The 14,192-nt window shown below is 39.4% G+C and overlaps 1 protein-coding gene across 1 annotated transcript in view; it reads right to left on the bottom strand.

Moving 5' to 3' along the window:
* The window catches only part of Abcc2 (ATP binding cassette subfamily C member 2), a 58,580-nt gene extending 52,892 nt beyond the window's left edge, over positions 1-5,688 (bottom strand). Inside the window, exons 1-2 of the mRNA XM_036179152.1 lie at positions 5,623-5,688; positions 4,520-4,693 (exon numbers count right to left, since the gene is read on the bottom strand). Of these exons, the coding sequence (XP_036035045.1) occupies positions 4,520-4,693; positions 5,623-5,688 (240 nt within the window). The remainder of the gene's footprint in view (positions 1-4,519; positions 4,694-5,622) is intronic.
* Positions 5,689-14,192: the final 8,504 nt, after the last annotated feature.

Below are 14,192 nucleotides of genomic sequence, written 5' to 3'. Positions count from 1 at the left end.
TTACAAACAATGCTGATATGAACATAGCTGAGCAAATGCCCTTGTGGTATGATTGAGCATTCCATAGGTATATGCCCAAGAGTGGTATAGCTGGGTCTTGGGGGAGATGGATTCCCAGTTTTCTAAGACAGCGAGAACAAGGAATAACAGACCATAATAAATGAAGACCACATGAGAATAGGAAGAAGCAAAGTGCTAGAGACGTCCCCAGAAATCCACAATGATACCTCCACTGTAGACTACTGGCAATGGTCGAGAGAAAGCCCGAACTGACCTAGTCTGGTGATTGGATGGCCAAACAAACACCCTAACTGTCATGCTAGAACTCTTATCCAATAACTGATGGAAGTGGATGCAGAGATCCTCAGCCAGGCCCCAGGTGGAGCTCCAGGAGTCCAATTGGAGAGAAAGAGGAGGGACTGTAAGTGCGTGAATTGTTGAGACCAAGATCGGAAAAAGCACAGGGACAAATAGCCAAACTAATGGGAACACATGAACTATGAATAAAAGCTGAGGAGCCCCCAACTGGATCAGGCCCTCTGGATAAGTGAGACAGTTGAATAGCTTGAACTGTTTGGGAGGCACCCATGCAGTGGGACCCGGACCTGTCCTTAGTGCATGAGCTGGCTGTTTGGAACCTTGGGTTTACACAGGGACACTTTGCTCCGCCTGGGAGGAGGGGACTGGACCTGCCTGTACTGAATCTACCAGGTTGAGCTGAATCCCCAGAGGAGTCTTTGCCCTGGAGGAGATGGGAATGGGGGGTGGGCTGGGAGGAAGGCTGGGGGGAGGGCACGGGAGGGGGGAGGACAGGGGAACCCATGGCTGATATGTAAAATTAAATTAAATTACAAAAAAAAAGTTTAAAAAAGAATAAAAAGCATCTAGCGAGGACCACAGGAATAAGAATTCTTAGTAACACAAGACTCTAAGGGAAAATATAGCAAATTCTTCAGAGCTAAAAAAAAATGTGGAGCTAGAATTTCCTAAGCATATGAGCACCTTAGAGATGCAAAGACTTAGTGACTTTAAGGCTGGCCTTTCTAAAAGCCTCATTTGACAATGCTCTCCTGTAGAGGGATCTAAGGAATTTGAGAGCGCTAATCATCTAACATTTTCCAAAAGTGCATCAGGAGGTAGAATTTAAATTTAAGTATGAAGGTGACAAGTAGAAAAAATATTTTGGAAAAAAATTCACAATAAAAAAAAAATGTGAGAAGAAACAGGACAGGACAGAACTAGAAGACTTGACTGAACCTTGGTGTTCAACACGTGTGTGTGTGTGTGTGTGTGTGTGTGTGTGTGTGTGTGTGTGTTGCACGCCTATGGGAGGATGGCAGCTCTGCCAATTACTTCTTTCTCCCCAGCCCCTGCCACAACACCATGTCCAATTCCTGGGCAGAAGTACATCATTTATTACTTTATAGATGAAAAATATACATGTAAATACATCACTGACAGATACAGATATAACCATCAAAATCATTATAACTGAGGCCTCTGCAGAATAGGACTTCAAAGTAGGAGAATGAAGAAGAAATGTTTTGTTTCTGATTTGTATGTTTTCATCTTTAAAAAAAAAAAAGACTGGGTCTGGAGAGATGGCTCAGCAGTTAAGAGCACTGGCCGCAACTGATGGAGGCAGATGCAGAGATCCACAGCCAAACACCAGGCCGAGCTCCAGGAGCTCACTGGAGAGAAGAGGGATTCTATGAGCAAGGGGCATCAAGATCATGATGGGGAAATCTACAGAGACAGAACAACCCAAACTAGTGAGAACTCATGAAATTTAGACCAACACATGTGGAACCTCCATGGGACTGGACCCTCTACATAAGCAAGCCAGTTTTGTAGCTTGATCTGCTTGAGGGGCCCCTGGCCGTGGGATCAGGATCCATCCCTGGTGCATGAGCAGGCTTTTTGGGGCCCATTACCTGTGGTGGGACACCTTGCAGAGCCTTGAGGCAGGGGGAGGGGCTTGGACATGCCTCTACTGAATGTATCAGGCTCTGCTGCCTCCCCATGGGAGGCCTTACTTTATTGTAGGAGGGGATGTGGGGTGCGGGGTTTGGAGCAGGGAAGGCTGGAGGGGTAGGAGGAGGGAAGAGGGGGATCTGTAATTGGTATGTAAAATGAATTAAAAATTTTCTTAATTAGAAAAAAAAGAGCACTGATTGCTCTTCCAGAGGACCCAGGTTGAATTCCCAGCACCCACATGGCAGCTCACAACTGTCTGTAACTCCCAGGATCCAATACCCTCACATAGACATACATGCAGGCAAAACACCAATGTATATAAAATAAATTAAAAAACATTTTAAAAGATAATAATAATATATGGCAGTATTAATCTGGAATGTATCAGAGTGATGTAATTATCAATGGATTTAATTTTCTTGCTGTTTTTCTGGAGTTCCCACACTTCCTACATTAACCATATATTCCTTCTTATCATTAGAAACATGCACATACTTCAGTTTGCAACAGGAAAACACACAATCGTATAATGACTCACTAAATACCTAATATTCTTGGATCCTGGTCTTTGGTTTGTCACAGTTCAGACAGGACGGAGTTTAAAACCTTCTAGAACTCAACTTCCTTTTTTGTTGTTGTTTAATTTGAGATTATAATTTAATTACAATGTTTCTCCCTTCCTTTTCTTCCCTCTAAACTCTCCCATATACCCCTCTCAACTCTTCTTAAAGTCAAGGCCTCTTTTTTTCATTAATTGTTATTACATGCATGTATGTATTTGTATATAAATTTATATTCCTAAACATAACCTGTTGAGTCCATATAATATTACTTGTATGTATATAAGACTCAAATTTCCATAAAGCAATGTATTTCATTGGTATTAAAGAAGAGAATATTATTCACTCATATTTAATACATCTCCCAATGCAAGACCCACTTTTTCTCAGTGATTTATGAATGACGAGGTGCTCCAGCTCAATCTGCTGATGACTCAGGATGTCACTTTTACCATCTCATGAACAGACAGAACATCTGACAGTTTCAACACTGTCAGAGGTTATATCCCCCAGAAGTCCTGTCTATTATGAGCTAGCCATTTTTACTAGATTTTTTTTTTTTTTCTGTTTACTTAGCTAAACTCTCCCACCCTGGAATAACTCCATTCTCTTACCTTGGTCTTGCTTACAGGAAGTTTTCAGGACAAGTTGGGCAATGTTTTAGCTTATACTTCTGTAATTATCCCCATATCTTACTGGTTTAAACCCATTTGTTTTTGTGGTACCTCTGGATCTGACTCAGCATTTCCACAGCTATTACTATTTGTTTTAAAATTCAGTTTGTTCTTCACTGAGGTGAATCTTTAAACAAACAAATCCGGGGAGTCAGCTGGTTTCATGTTGCTCAAGCGGATTGACTAAGTCCAGAGGAGATAACACAAGGCAGATTGACTAAGTCCAGAGGAGATAGCACAAGGCGGATTGACTAAGTCCAGAGGAAACCAAACAGCTAGAGCAGGAAGTCAAAGAACAAAACAGTCCAAAGGTGGGGAGAAGAGAGGCTGAGAAGAAAAGCAAGTCTGAATGGAGATTTAACCGTGAATTTTTACTTTAGGATGAATTTACTTTAGGATGAGAGGAGGAACCAATTCTGACTTTTTTAAGAAGTTAAAGCTATACCTGCCACCCTTGGAATAGGGACCAAAACCAGAATACAAATTTTAAATGGGGACTGGATAAAGATGGGTAGGCTAGGAGTGTGTGTGTCTTTTGTTCTCTGTAGAGATTTGCACTTTCAAGTTAAACAGAATGTTTAAACAGAGTATGAATCCAACTTTCTTCGCCTTTAAGCCCCAAGCTCCAATAGGCCACAGTCATAGAAGTTTACTAAACAAGGGAGTCTAATTCGCTTTCCTAAAATCCTCTTTGAAAATGAGGACAGTCAGAAGAAGAAAGAGGTGAGAAGCTGTCAAAGAAGGAGCCGGTAGATTTTATAAGGTAGCTTCACAGAGTCACAAGGCCACTCACTGAGTTGGCTGCTGGAGCTGGCTGAGATCTACTTCTCTCATTCCTTCTGGGATCTCTGCTATAGCCTATGTTCTTCCCATTACTCCCTCCCCTGACTTGTCACCATGCATACTAACCCTTCTTTTTTCCACTATGCATGATCATCCTGACTGAGGAACTACTTGAGAAAAAGGTAAAAACTCATTTCAGATCTAAGTTTTGGGAAATAAGTGATTGTTAGATTGGTGCAAAAGATACATTATATAGTTCATCTGCATCTCATGTAGGCACCAACTGAATTACAGCCCCCTGATTTATCAGAGCAGCTTAAAGATGGGTGACCCATTCATTGTTCACGTCTCAGATGCATGGAAAGTGAGCCATAGGCAGGACCACAGCATGGCTCTGCTTGAAACAGTATTTATTACCCAGCAAACTTTTTAGAGACTGGACAAAGACACTAGCCCCCTCCCCCCTTAAAATGCCTCACCTCGACACCAAGGAAATAGAGTTTGAAAATAGTGGAGCTACTATACCTGCTTAGCAAGGTAGAATTTAGTTAGAGATGACCTCTTGGTCCTGGATCTATAGACACTGAAAAGCTGCCAAGGAGCCAAGAGCCAAAGAAAGCCCAGGGGAATCCACACGAGGACAGTTTGTTCAAAACAAAGTGGCAGGTCTGCATCTGGTCTGTCCAGTAATGAGGAATTCTGGGGGACCAAAAGGGAAAAACTGTTTAACACATATTAATACTTTTTAAAAGATGTCCATTCTCCTGGTGTTCTCCACATGCTTCCAAACAACTGGAATTCAACTCCGTGTCTATAGCAAGCTTTATCTTTTAACTACCTGTATTTTTGTGCTCATCATTTAATACAATATATCACATTAATACAGATTCACCATTTAATAACACTTAGGGCCTTTTCTGGTAATCCCACCTCTAAAAACGTATCTTTATGCAGTGTTAAGTGATTTCTACACTGACTACTCCGTGTAAAACTCATTAAAATATTTAGCAATTTATAGGAAGAAGAAAGACTATTCCTCTATCCAAAGGGGAGAATAGTTTCCCAGGTGTAAGAGCATGTCACTTGGTGGCAGACAATCTAACCTCAGGTAGCAGACAGATATTTAGTCATACTAGGACAGACTATTATGGCTGAGAAGGTTTCTGTCAAAGCCAAGGGGACCTGGTACATTTCAGTGCAGGAGTGATAATGCACTCTTGGACAGGAAGCATGTTTCATACTTTGAGTGTAATAAATGAGTCTTTGGGGATGGAGTTGGGTGGAGGTCCCTGTATTGGAATCAGGAGAAAGTAGATTTCTCTTTTTTCAACAAGTTTTGTAGTTCTCTTGGTACTGATGCTTTAAAGGAAAGGTTAAAGTGCCTGCCAAGATGATTTGTTGACTAATTCTCAGAGGGGGTTCTCAAGAGATGGTTTGCTACCTTCTGATAGTCTTCATGTGCTGGCCATGGAGGCCTGGCGGCTTAAGTTCTCCCTAACATATTCAGGACTGTCTGTAATATCATTCCCGCTCCTATCATCACTATGGAAGGTCCCCAAACATTAGAATTCAGGAAACTCACCTAACATATTTGAACATGGTGTTAAGGGTTTGCAGGCAACACTTACAATCTCACTCTCCATCCACCAAGCCATTTGGCAATGGGCTCCGTCCTGAAAGCCCCGGCTCTCCATGGCTCTACAGCATGCTATTCTTGTTTAACCCTCCCTCTAAAACACTGGCCCTTCCCCAGGACTCCCTCCTTCTTCTCTAAGGGCCATGCTGCGCACTTCTAATAGTTAGAAAATTATCTCGGGCCAGGGATGGTGGCACACACCTTTAAGCCCAGCACTCCAGAGGCAAGTGGATTCTCTGTGAGTTTAAGGCCAACCTGGTCTACATAGAGCATTCCAGGCCAGCCAGAGCTACATAGAGAGATCTTGTCTCAAAAAAAAAGACAAACAAAAATTATTTCAGTGCTCATAATGCCCAAGTTTATGATTCTGGCCTCAATTCATAGTCTATACCCTCAGTTGAGAGCACCCCTAGAACATAGAATTATCATCTCAATCAACATCAATACATTCCAAAAGAGCTCAGACATGTTCCTTCTCCTTTTCCTCCTACCCTGCAAACAAAAATGGAAATATAACAATTCCATTCCTAGCACTGAAGACACTGCATTTTTTACCATTTCTCTGATAGAAGGTGCTTCTGTAGCTAGACAGTTCAAGAAAATCACCTGCAAACACACAGCTTAAGAATAAACTGTAATATCTTTCCCAGATGGTTCAATCATGTGGAGAAATTAGGACTTTTTTTCTTAAACTAAACTTTAGGCCAAATATACTTCTAAATTTACTGATTCATACTGATGGCCACGTTTGCCTGAGTTTGAGAAGAGGAAACATGAGAAAAAATATAATTTCTCACCCAAAAAGTAGAGTTGCAGTACTCCTCCATAATGACTTCCAGAGCACTTCTGTAATGAAGACTTTTCTACGATTGTGTTGTTCTTCTTTACCTTTCCTCAAGGAAAGCAGATGTTAAGGGGCAATGTGCTTTTCCCATTGTCATGTCCCAATTAAAGGCAGGGCTCCTAACCTTTCATCCTAACCACTTAATAGTTAACTTGGCTGAAAGTCTGCTGATGTCATCCCCGTGGATAAACATGTGGCTGGGATCTCAGGTACACTGCCAGATACAGGGAGCCTTACTGGTTCTCCAAAGCCCCCTGGAATGTGGCCATATCAAAGGAGCCAATCAAAAATGTTAATGCAGCTGGCGAGTCAGGAGCCCAGTGTGCTTTTCTTCTCCTGAGTTTATGTCGTTTTGTTTTGGTTTTTGGTTTTTTGGGTTTTTTTGTTTTTTTGTTTTTTGTTTTGGCTCTTTGGGGGGGCCCACCACCCAGCTCCCAAATAAATCACACACGGAGGCTTATTCTAAATTATGAATGCCTGGCCTTAGCTTGGCTTAGTTTCTAGCCAGCTTTCCTTATGTTAAATTATTCCATCTATCTTTTGCCTTTGGGCTTTTCCTGTCTTCCTAACTTCTGTAAACCTTACTCTTACTCCTTGGCTTGCTGTGTAGCTGGGTGGCTGGCCCCTGGGGTCCTCCTCCTCCTCTGGCTCCTTGATCTTAGATCTCCCTTCCCTCTTCCCAGAGTTCTCCTCCTATTTATTGTCTCTGCCTGCCAATCCTGCCCATCTTTTCTCCTGCCTTGCTATTGGCCAGTTCTTTAGTAGACCATCAGGTGTTTTATACAGGCACAGTAAAACAGCTTCACAGTTAGACAAATGCAACATGAACAAAAGTAACACACCTTAAAATATTCTCCTACAAGTTTAGTTACTCACAAAAATGTCAATAGAGGGACACACATCTCCACATGTGGAGCTTCACTTATGTTTGAACTGTTAGGAATTCACAGAAATGTTAAATATGCATTCCTCTGAATATTCAAATAATAAACATAAAATACGGTTTAAATAAGTTAACTTTATTTGAAAAAGTCAAGATATATAAAAGAGCAAAGAACATTGTGAAACAAGAAATATAATTTAGGCAATAAAATATTCATCTTCACTGATAGGATTATAGGTAGTTTTTCTTTCCTATTTGTTTGTATTTTTCCATAATTATTAAGTGTTACTTGTATAATAACATTTAAAAGTACATAACAAAATTTATCAACATGACCAGTTAGTTCTAAGTATGTACTTAAACAGTGCTAAGTGGACTCATTGTTAACCGATTTCTAGAACTTTTTACCTTGCAAAACTGAAATTCTATGCCAACTCTGTATTGTCCCATCTCCATGTAAAGCACATGCTGTTTTGATGATAATAAAAACATTAATATACTCCTTAATATACCTTGGTTTTTGTTTTGTTTTAGGAACAGGGTCTCACTGTGTAGCCTTGGCTGACCTGGAACTCACTCTGTAGGCCACGCTGGCCTCGAACTCACAGAGATCCGCCTGCCTCTGCCACCTAGTGCCCCCACACCTACCTCATATTCTTGTTTATTGAAATAAGACATTATAAATGAGTTCTGCTATTCAACTTCAGAACTATGTTTGCATTTGTGTTGATAACAAAAATAGTTCTACACAATCCTCTAAAGTATGGTGTTTACCATGTCAGTAGGTATGTCTTGGTATTCTTGATTTAGGATGTTCTGTATTAAAATGACATCTTTGTATATTGTAAATGTTTTCAAAACAAAATGTCTAAAATTTTAGATGATGTTTAGAATATTTCACATTTTCATTTTCCTCTAGTGAAATACAACCCAAAAGCGGCAATATTTTTTTTTTCTAAACTGAGGGCTTTGCTACATTTTGTAGTTAGAGAGCTTCTCTTTAGGTGCCACCAAGCTCTGTTAGTTCAACAACCCACTTGTAAAATAAACACACAGACATTTATATTATTTAAACTGTTTGGCCATTAGCTCAGGCCTACCATTGTCTAGCTCTTACTCTTATATTTATCCCATTTCTATTAAACTTTGCCATGTGGCTCGTGGCTTACCAGTACCTTACATTTTTCTTGTCATGGCAGCGGCTGGCAGTGTCTCCCTGCCCCAGCCTTCACTTCCCAGATTCTCCTCCTCCTTGTCCCGCCTACTCTATCCTTCCTGCCTGGCTACTGGCCAATCAGCACTTTATTTATTTTAACCAATCAGATCAACACATTTAACATACAGAACATCCCACAGCAACATTTGCCATAGTTCTGAGCAGGAAACAACGGTGGTAATCAACAGAAGCAGTTAAACTCAGCAGATATTGTGATAGCCAACAAGGACTCAAAGTGGGTATCTAGATATGGTCCCAATGAGGCGAGAACAATAGCTACTAGACTTTAGAAAGTGCTGGCTTCTGAGGAAAGGGATGGCATTTGGATAAAAAAGCTGAGTATGTCAAGAGATGCCTGAATGGCTGTGATAAATTATCACCATGAAATTTTCACAACTCTTCCAGCAAGAAGAAGAACTTGCGTTCCCACTTTTTGAGTGACTGAGTTTGCTTTGATCAGGACAAGCTGGCAGGGAAGATGCTGGGTAAGTTATGAAGGCCAAGCCCAAGAGCTCATTAATTCCTTTCACTTTCTCTTCATTTCTTGAAATGTTATATTATGACAAAGACCTAACTAAAAGATTAGATACCCCATGGAAAAGAGATCAAATTGAAAGGGATTAGGTCATTCATACTCTGGCTGGGGTCCAAGACTGACAATTTCCAAGAACTTGGGTTAATGTAAGTATAACAGCTAGTTAGTTATAAGCCTGAGCAATAGGACAAAGACTTTATAATTAATAAAAGCCTCTGTGTTTTTATTTGGGACTGAACAGCTGTGGGACCAGACAGGACAGAAACTCCATCTGCAGTCCACCTCTCAGTTGATGCTCAACCAGTCCAGGTGAATGCTGACCCAGCGGTAATCCCAGGAGAGAGAACCAGAAGAATCACCCAATCAGAACACATAATTATGAAGAAAAGTGAATTGATGTTTTAAGCCACTAAGTAATTAAACTGCTTTTCTGCACTGATATCTTAAATATCTTATTATAGGGGTTTTTTTTGTTTGTTTTTTGTTTTTAATGCTGGTCATTGACTCTCTAGAGCATTTAAATGACCAGCAGGCATTTATCATGAGCTCAGTAAGGCATTTGACAAAATATATCATGATTTTTCTGAATAGTTTAAGATGGATAACATGGATATTTAGTTGAACAATTACATATTAAAAAATTAACAGAATGAAGTAACAGGTGTTCTACAAGGCTCTGTTAGAAGCGCTCATCACCATCATTTTAAAACTTTTTGTAATTAGTATTATTGTTTGTGAGAGATGTGCACTGTGCATATGTGAGATGTGTTGTCTGTGTGAGAATGGGCATAGGTATGCCACTGCATACATATAGCAGAGGTCAGAGAACAATTTTTAGGAGTTCTGAAGCTCAAACTCAGGCCATCAGGCTTGTGTGGCACTTTTACCCTCTGAGCCATCTTTCCAGCCCATATTCATTGTTTTCATCAATGGCTGGCAGGCATTAAGAAAACTTGCATTTAATGGATATCTATAACACGTCATCACCATTACAATGTTCTTTTCATCATCATGTCTGGCCATTACAGATTTCTTTCTTTCTTTCTTTTTCTTTTTTTTCTTTCTTTCTTTCTTTCTTTCTTTCTTTTTTTTTTTTTGTTTTGTTTTGTTTTGTTTGTTTCCCTGTGTAGCTTTGTGCCTTTCCTGGAACTCACTTAGTAGCCTAGGCTGGCCTCAAACTCACAGAGATCTGCCTGGCTCTGCCTCCTGAGTACTGGGATTAAAAGCATGTGCCACCACCACCTGGCCCATTATAGATTTCTTAAACAATAAATATATTTTTACATTAGGTGCTCTTTTTTGTTTCATTTATTTCTTTCAACAATTCTAAAAGGTAGGTATTTTTATTCTTTTTTTTACCAATTAGGAATCTGGGATCTAGAAAGCTTAAGAGAATTATTCTGCATACAACAAGTTACAAAGAATAATGTCCCATATCTGCTGTGGATATTGCTTTGTATGCTGTGAGTGTGTTGCTCTGATTGATTAATAAATAAAATGCTGATTGGCCAGTAGCCAGGCAGGAAGTATAGGCAAGATAAGCAGACAAGGAGAATTGTGGGAAGAGGAAGGCTGAGTCAGGAGACACCAACCCATTGTTCAGGGAGCAGCATGTAATGGCACACAGGTAAAGCCATGGAACATGTGGTGACACAGATTAACAGAAATGGGCTGAGTTTAAGTGTAAGAGCTAGTCAGTAGTAGGCCTGAGCTAATGGCTGAGCAGTTTTAATTAATAAAGCTTCTGAGTGATTGTTTAATAAGAAGCTGCAGGGTCTGTGAGGCTGGGCAGGGACCAGAGAAAACTTCAGCTACACATATCTATGTGGCAGAAATACCAACAATTCTTCTACTCCCAAATGAGGTAGGAGACACAAGAAAGGTTATCTACTTTGGGGAGAAGGTTCAACTAAAAAATCTGTAAGTTTTTATGATTCAATGAATATAAAATTTATACAAAAGACAAAAATAGTGTGACAATTTCATTTACCTAATGAAAAACAACAGGCTTTCTTTAAATTACATGCTGTCCTAGACCGTGAAGTTGTGGTCTAAGCACAATATATGTAAAATTTTAGGATGCTCCTAGTCTATCAGTGAGGCTTTTTATTTACTTAGTGAATTTCCCCCTTTTAAGAGCTACCACTCATACTTAAAGGCTGTACTTTAAAGGGCTTTAAGACATAATAAAGGAATCAGAAAACTAGTCTTATGTAAGAGGATTCTCTTAACTTCTTTTCTTCTTTAATTGTATAGACACAACCTAGGACTTTATTCAGGCTAGGCCAGAGCTCTCTACCACCCAGCTATAACCCAACCACCAAATCTTCCCTTACGTGTCTCTAAAAAAGCCTTTTAACAGGTCAGTGTGTGCACACAGAAAACCTTTACAGCATGATGTTTCAGTCAACACACTGACGTATACAGCAATACTAGTTTCATAAGGTTCTATAGTCCACTGACAGAGCTATACTAATTTGTGTGACTTCTGCAGAATGCAAATTCATTATGACACATTTTTCATCCTTGTTTAGTGATGCACTACTATAACCAATCATACAGATATAATTAAGTGACAGGGAGTGTTTAATCATAATGACTCAGGAGAAAAATGTACTATATTATTTGTTCTTAGCAAGCCAAGTCTGATTAATAAGTTATTAATTGAATAAGTTGGTAAAGAACTCTTTAAAAATTTACAGAAGTTCAATGACTAAGATAACTAAAAGAGTTGTACACTTTGGCTAATGATTAGAGATATATTTAAAGCGGGTTTTCTTTCTTGTGTAATACTCAGAGTAAATGGCAACAGTAAAAAGGTTATTTTTACCTTCACAGTTTAAAATTTACCATAGTAATCTTGTATCTAAACAAAAGTTTAAAATTTTGACTATAAAAAAAATGACTATGAGACAGGAAAATAATTCCTCCCATCAAAGGTAACATGGCTATTCTCACACTGCTAAAATGACAATGATTTTTGTTGTTTGTTTTAGATATCCAGGAACCAAGGGCTAGGGTGTAGTTCAGTGACAGAGCACTTTTCTATGTGCAAGACCCTGAGTTTTAAGTTCAGCACCTAAAACAACAAACAAACCCATGGATCAAAGAAAGATATACAAGTAATAATTAACATCACTTTAATATTTTACTGTGAATTATTTTCCTTTCAATTATTAAAACCTAGAATATAGTGAAATTCTTTCTAAGGGATAAATTGCAGAGAACATATTTAAATAATAAATAAACTCATTACACTTAAAGACCATCCCAAATAGAATAATTACTAAACGAAGGCTTATGTGGTCCTTAAAAAATCATAAAAGTTGGTCCAGCAAGTGGGCAGAGGTGATCGTTACAAGAGCCTGGAAGCCCGAGTTCCTTCCCTGGAGCCCACAGACTGGTGAAAGGTGAGAACCAACTCCACAGTTGTCCTCTGATCTGTAGAGGCACACCCTGGCACACTGGTATGTGCATATACACAAAATTAAAACGATAAAAGTTATCAATGGCACAGAATCAGAGTTCTAGTAGATTAAAAGAATATACTTTTGTCTAGTGAGTGTGGGTTTTGGAGAGAGGGATTGTTGTTTGTTTGAGATAAGGTCTTACTGCATAACCCGGGCTAGCTGGAGCTTCCAATCTTCAAGCTTCAGCCTCCTGTAAGTGTTGAGATTATAAGCAGCTTTCAACCTTTGACACACAAGACAGAATGGAATGTCCTACACAGTGTTCTTTGGACAGCAAGATATTGATATAGAAAAGCAACAATTTTTTAGATCTTTACTTCACAACATCCTATAAAATATTTTTGACAAACACAACATAGTGGAAGCAGACAGACTAGCGTGAGGAGATATTCAGGAAAAAGGAAGAAGATGCTCTTCTGTGCTCTGAAAAACAGGGTGATATAGGAAATGGAAAACACAGTTTATCATTTTTCAAAAGGGAATTTCTAAACAGAAAATACTGATAAGAAATAGCCAGATGGAAAAATCTATCTGACATAAATAATGTACAGAGAGGGCACTTTAAGCTGAGGTAAAAAAAATTAGAGATACATTTTACAATTGCAAATTGCTGACTTTGCTTCTGTAAACTTGCTTGCATTAGACACTGACCCATCCTCTCCCTGGAAATAAGTAAAAAGTTTCAGAGCCCAGCCGTCGGCCTTGGGACAAGGTCTGCAATTATAGATTAAAATAATAATAAGTCTCTGTTTAAAAAAAAATTCCTCAAAGGGGACCCAAGATAAGGACCATCTGGCGAGTCCAGCAAACTAGGTCAAATGTCAGCCAATCACAAGCATGTAACTATGCGAACTCCCCTCCAGAGTAACTGCTCCCCCTAGACCTCCCCTGAGCCAACCAGTTTACGACTAATGTTACAAAATTTCCTGCGTAACAAAATGATTGCTGAAATATATGATGATTTTTAAATTGGGCCAAACCCGGGGCACCTGGTATCTTATGCTAATTTTGTAGTTTCTGCCTTTAAAAATGCTTGTAACCGCTGCTCAGGGCTCTCTGACTGACCAGGACAGAGAGCCCACTTGAGCCAGTGCTGAATACATTCCTCATGCCTGTTGCATCTGCTGGTTTGGAATCTTGGTTTCTGGGGCAGCCCTCTCGCAGATGAAAGTATCCCAGGGGTCTGGGGCCTTTCAAAGCTATAACATCATGGAGAAACATATAACTGTACTAGCTGTAAGTGCAAGTAAATTGTATGATTTTTTTTTTTTTTTTTTTTTTTTTTGAGAAAAGCTCTCACCATATTGCCAAAACTAGCCTCAAACTCCTGGGTCCAAGCAACCCTCTTGCCTGTTTCCAAAGCATATGGGAATATAGACATGAGCCACTGCCTAGCAAGAAATTAATAGCCATTGCTTTTAAGAGAACTAGACAACTGAAGGAAATGGCATGATGCTGCCTGTAAGATTTGAATACTGTAGAATATTAGCTCCCCAAGTCATTATCAATATGACCTGGTGAGTAAAATACTTGTTAGACAAAGTTAAATCCCAACAAAAAGCATTGAAAAATAGGCATTGACATATGCCTATGAACTTGTTTAATCTCAAAATA

This window comes from Onychomys torridus, chromosome 1 (genome assembly GCF_903995425.1).
Source record: "Onychomys torridus chromosome 1, mOncTor1.1, whole genome shotgun sequence".
In the NCBI taxonomy this organism is placed as follows: Eukaryota; Metazoa; Chordata; class Mammalia; order Rodentia; family Cricetidae; genus Onychomys; species Onychomys torridus.
This window is presented reverse-complemented; position numbering and strand designations above follow the sequence as displayed.